This window comes from Hyla sarda, chromosome 5, assembly GCF_029499605.1.
Source record: "Hyla sarda isolate aHylSar1 chromosome 5, aHylSar1.hap1, whole genome shotgun sequence".
Classification (NCBI taxonomy): domain Eukaryota; kingdom Metazoa; phylum Chordata; class Amphibia; order Anura; family Hylidae; genus Hyla; species Hyla sarda.
In genome coordinates, this window is record NC_079193.1 from 57,094,625 (window position 1) to 57,100,624 (window position 6,000).

General features: G+C 47.5%; 1 protein-coding gene across 2 annotated transcripts in view; it reads left to right on the forward strand.

The window, feature by feature from the left end:
• NCAPG2 (non-SMC condensin II complex subunit G2) overlaps positions 1 to 5,690 on the forward strand; it is a 90,874-nt gene extending 85,184 nt beyond the window's left edge. For both annotated transcript variants that reach the window (XM_056519559.1, XM_056519558.1), the window contains exons 27-28: positions 2,540 to 2,642; positions 5,494 to 5,690. In XM_056519559.1, the coding sequence (XP_056375534.1) occupies positions 2,540 to 2,642; positions 5,494 to 5,545 (155 nt within the window). In that variant the 3' untranslated portion in view covers positions 5,546 to 5,690. The remainder of the gene's footprint in view (positions 1 to 2,539; positions 2,643 to 5,493) is intronic.
• Positions 5,691 to 6,000: the final 310 nt, after the last annotated feature.

Consider the following 6,000-nt stretch of genomic DNA (forward strand, 5'->3'; position numbering starts at 1 on the left):
ATGTGTATTTAGAGTGTGCCCTAGGAAGTACAGTGATCCCTCAACATACGATGGTAATTTGTTCCAAACCAGCCATCGTTTGTCGAATCCATTGTATGTTGAGGGATTCGTGCAATGTAAAGTATAGGTAGCTGTACTCACCTGTCCCCGCCGCTCCGGACCGCGTCCCGCCGCTCCCGATGGTGTCCCCGCCGCTCTCCCGATGGTGGCCCCGGGCCTCCGCTGGGCTCTCCTGGTCTTCTCCGGTCCTCCGCTGTCTTCCGCAAGGCCTTACTGGGCCTGCGTAGCGATGTCATTACGCCGCTGCATACGCCGTTCCTATTGGATGACGGGACGGCGTGCGCAACAGCGTATGGACGTCACCGGAGAGGGCCGAGAAGACACTGGAGGACCAGCGCTGGACCCAAAGGGCACCCGGAGCATCGTGGAGGGGTAAGTAATACTCACCGCACCACACGGGGAACATTAAGCTGCTATCTGGCAGCAGCTTAAGCATTTTGCGCTGCCGGATAGCACTTAATGCGATGGCCCCGACATAAAAAAGCATTGTATGTCGATTTGATCGTATGTCGGGGCCATCGTAGGTCGGGGGGTCACTGTAGTTGTAAACCTGTCTGTAGAGGTACATTAGCCTGATGGAAGCTAAGAGTGGCATATTGACCTTTATCATATACATCAGTATACTGCAAAAATTAACTATGGAATAGCACAGTATATTACACTTTTGTATACCGTATTTATCGGAGTATAACACACACTTTTTAGGCTAAAATTTTTAGCCTAAAGTCTATGTGCGTGTTATACGCCGATAAGCCGCTGCAGTTCAATGATTAAGAGCGGGCGCTTTAAATCAATGAACTGCAGCGGCTTTGCAGGTGCAGAAACCGCCACCGCTGACGGCTTCTTTGCCCCTGCCTGTCCTGGGGTCTAGAGCCCTGCTGCCGGCCCTTCTCTCCCCCTGGCTATCTGTGCCGCTGCCCGTTCTCTCCTCCTGACTATCGGTGCAGGCGCCGATAGCCAGGGGGAGAGAAGCGGCGCCGACAGACAGGGGGAGAGAAGGGGCAGGAGCACCCATTGCCGACGCCGCTGCCCCGTTGCCTCCCCCATTCCCGGTTGTATAATTACCTGTTGCCGGCGTCAGGTCCGCGCTGCTGCAGGCCTCCGGTGTGCGTCCCATGCGTCGTTGCTATGCGCTGCAAGATTCACTCGTCATTGCGCCGTGCAGTGCATAGCAACGACGCATGGGACGCACACCGGAGGCCTGAAGCAGCGCGGACTCGACCCCGGCAACAGGTAGTTATACAACCGGGAATGGGGGAGGCAACGGGGCAGCGGTGTCGGCAATGGGTGCCCCTGCCCCTTCTCTCCCCCTGGCTATCGGCGCTGGCAATGGGGCAGCGGCACAGATAGTCAGGGGGAGAGAAGGGCTGGCAGCAGGGCTCTAGATCCCAGGACAGGCAGGGGGAGAGAAGCGGGCAGCGATGGCCCCTCTCCCCCTGCCTTTCCTGGGGGTGTATCGGGGTATACACGCGCACACACACACCCTCATTTTACCAAGGATATTTGGGTAAAAAACTTTTTTTACCCAAATATCCTTGGTAAAATGAGGGTGCGTGTTATAGGCCGGTGCATTGTATACCCTGATAAATACGGTATTTAGATCTTGTTAAAAGATTTAAAAAAAAAAGGAAAAAATCATATCTGGTAAACATTTCGTTATAGTATGTGAATGATAGATGCCACTGTACAACCTCTGTCACACAGTATATTTAACATATGACAGAAGCGTTTCCCCAGCTTTAATGCTAAATGCAGGCAAAAAAAAAAGATATAAAGCGTGCTATTAGAAAAACACAGCTTTGATGACGATATATAAAACAAAAACAACTCAGCGGAATTTTCTTCTAATTTAGAATTTAAGAGTAATTGCTCATACATATTACCGTATATACTCGAGTATAAGCCGAGTTTTTCAGCACGATTTTTCGTGCTGAAAACACCCCCCCCGTGTGGAGTGAACTCTCCACCCGCAGTGGTCTTCAACCTGCGGACCTCCAGAGGTTTCAAAACTACAACTCCCAGCAAGCCCGGACAGCCATCGGCTGTCCGGGCTTGCTGGGAGTTGTAGTTTTTAAACCTCCGGAGGTCCGCAGGTTGAAGACCACTGCGGCCTTCGACATCATCCAGCCCCCTTTCACCCCCCTTTAGTTCTGTACAGTACTCACCTCCGCTCGGGGCTGGTCCGGTGCTGCTGGACTGTATGGTGAGGAGGTGGTCCGGTAGATCAATGTTGGTGTACATGGCCTCCCAACAAAGTTCCTGCCAATAGCAAGTAGTTTTAGCTTAATTTTATATCCACATGAATGAATGGATATAAATAAATGGCAAATAGAATAATTGAGTGATTATTGGAAGAATGGAGTGAAGGTGATGAGACAAACATTGACTGTTACTCAAAGATCATTAGGACTGTATAGATTTGCAACTTAATTATGGTTTACATACTTGTATTTATTATGTATTCATTTTCATTAAATAGGTAAAAAATTATCTGCTGCTGCCAAAGATATAGCTTCAACAATTCATCGGAAACTGAAAACATATAGAGAGATCACAATGGAAGATGATGAGAATATAGAAAGGTAAATTCTGAATATTAGAGGGGGACTTAAAGAACAGACTCTAAAGGTTTATTTATAATGTTATGGAATATACCTAGGATATATAGTTGTAACAATGTGAAAAGCCTCCTGAAATTACCGTATTTATCGGGGTATACCACGCACCGGCCTATAACACGCACCCTCATTTTACCAAGGATATTTGGGTAAAAAAAGTTTTTTACCCAAATATCCATGGTAAAATGAGGGTGCGTGTGTGCGCGTGTATACCCCGATACACCCCCAGGAAAGGCAGGGGGAGAGAGGCCGTCGCTGCCCGCTTCTCTCCCCCTGCCTTTCCTGGGGTCTAGAGCATTGCTGCCGGCCCTTCTCTCCCCCTGGCTATCGGCGCCGCTGCCCGTTCTGTCCCCCTGACTATCGGTGCCGGGGGGAGCCAGGGGGAGAGAAGGGGCACAGCGGCACCCATTGCCGGCGCCGCTGCCCCCGTTGCCTCCCCCCCATCCCCGGTGGCATAATTACCTGAGTCGGGTCCGCGCTGCTGCAGGCCTCCGGCGTGCGTCCCCTGCGTCGTTGCTATGCACGGCGCGGCGCACTGACGTCATGCGCCGCGCCGTTCAGCGCATAGCAACGACGCCGGGGACGCACGCCGGAGGCCTGCAGCAGCGCGGACCCGACTCAGGTAATTATGCCACCGGGGATGGGGGGAGGTAACGGGGAAGCGGCGCCGGCAATGGGCGCCGCTGCCCCTTCTCTCCCCCTGGCTGTCGGCGCCGCTTCTCTCCCCCTGGCTATCGGCGCCGGCAATGGGGCGCCAGCACCGATAGTCAGGGGGACAGAACGGGCAGCGGCGCCGATAGCCGGGGGAGAGAAGGGCCGGCAGCAGCGCTCTAGACCCCAGGAAAGGCAGGGGGAGAGAAGCGGGCAGCGATGGCCTCTCTTCCCCTGCCTTTCCTGGGGGTGTATCGGCATATAACACGCACACAGACTTTAGGCTAAAAATTTTAGCCTAAAAAGTGCGTGTTATACGCCGATAAATACGGTAAGTCTCCTTCAAAGTTTTCCCTACAGAAGACCCCTCCCGGCCACCTGACTATGCATGGAATTGCAGCCCACCACATTCACATTGCAATGATATTCAGAAATAAACAGTGCTACACCCATGCTGTGACCCCTTTTTTTTCTTGTGTGTGGGGGGTCCCAGATATGCCATGGATTTTTGAGATGGGAATACAGTACCTATTTAAGATGTGTGCAGCCAGCTTTCTAGTCACTCTCTAGGGCAGTGTTTCCCAACCAGGGTGCCTCCAGCTGTTGCAAAACTACAACTCCCAGCATTCCCGGACAGCCTTAGGCTGTCCGAGCATGCTAGGAGTTGTAGGTTTGCAGCATGCAGCCCACTTCTTTGTGAATATATGGCATTTGGATTTCTCTAGCCTAGGGTTTGCCTACCAGGGTGCCCCCAGCTGTTGAAAAAATACAACTCCCAGCAGTCCTGGACAGCCAATGGCAGTCCTGGACAGCCAATGGCTGTCCGGGCATGCTGGGAGTTGTAGTTTTGAAATAGCTGGAGGCACTCTGGTTGGGAAACACTGCTCTAGGGAGCTTCCAGGTAGGTGCAAAGCTCAGCAAAGTTTAGAGGTGCCATAAGGAATGAATCTTTGGGTGTCCCATAGGCTTCACATACGTGTGTGTGTGTGTGTGTGTGTATATGTGTGTATATATATATATATATATATATATATATATATAATATGTGTGTATGTATGTTACACAAAACCTATAGGGTTTTGTTGGGCTCTGTTATGTCTCCATATACAGGTTTCTTTTTAATTAAAAGCCTAATAAATGATGTTCCATTGGATGATGTGGTAATTCATATTCTCTAACATAATCATTGCTTCTAAGAGAAAATAGCCACGTCATATGGTACTGTATGTAGCACCATGCAATGATATACTGTATGTTTTTAGGGCTTGCAGAGACTTTGAATTTTTCTGCAGCAACTAAGACCTGCATCTACTTATAGAATTTTAATAACATTTTAGCCAAAACCAGGAGTTGGTCCAAAACACAGGAAAAGTATATTGCAAATCTTACCATTATAATTTTTCTTTTTTGTCTGTCCCACTGGTGAATTTGGTACTGACCTGAATAAGGAGCAAATACCATATGCGAAACCCTGATTTATGCTAGGAAAACATGTTTCTGATATGCTGCAGACTTTCTGCAGTAGAGTATGAGCCAAAGGCAGAAGTGTATCCAACTGGGAGGGGAAATCTAATGTAAAGTGTTATACCTCAGTCTTCCAGCTGAATCCACTTCTGCCTTTGGCTCATATTTTATTTTAGAAAATCTGCATCAGATCTGTAAAATGTGGCCCTACCCCTAGAAAGAAATTTTGTGGTGAAAGTAGTGAGACACAGCGTAGTATCACCAGTAACATTCGTAATAGTACTATAGTACTTACCATGTAATGTCATTGATATAAATGTCAGAATAGCTGTAAATAAAGTGAGATTATCTATGCAGTGACTCATATGAACATACTCGGCATATTACATGATCCAAGAGGCTGCATAGAATATCATGGGGCTGTAAAGGGATCTGTTTCCTGTGACATCAACTTATGACAAACCTCATAGAGATTACATCTTCACCCACTGACATCACATTATCAGGACTCTTTTTGTAAAATATTAAGTTTTCAGCTGTGCCTGAGTGTGTCCCCTGTGCTCTTTATCAATAACCCACAAACAATGAATTAGTTGGTTTCTGTATTGACGTCAGATGAAGGCTCCACGTGTTCGTCTGACATGCATTAGCCGCAGGCTTTACTGACGTACAATAATGTAAATGTCTTTTATTTTTTCAGGGCCATATATGAATCATCATTGAGAACACTAGATCAGCTCCTACTGCCCTAACTTCACTGCCAGAGAAAAGATGCCGTGTTGTATTACTTTGTTGTATAGAAAAAAAAAAATATGGGGGGCATTTTTTTGTAATGTAGAATTATATTTTTGGTGTTTACCGCTATGTAAATATATATGAATTATTAAAATATAATCTGAGTTTTTTATGTTGATGTATCTTTTTTTTTTTTTTTTTATAATTGTACATACTATGACAGGAAAACCACTGGCACCCAATGGACAACCCTGTAGTCACCTCACTTTGGAGACTAATTAGAAAAAAAATTGGCTCCTCCTCAGCAGGATATTCCCGCCCACTGGCACTGAGCAATTCAGTTGGTCACAGAGCAGGAGGATATTCTGTTTTGTACGTGTATTGTCCTGTAATTTATATTAATTAAGAAAGAAGATTTTGGATACAGAGCTGGAGGATAAGCCAAACGAAAAATGAAAATTGTCAGAGCACC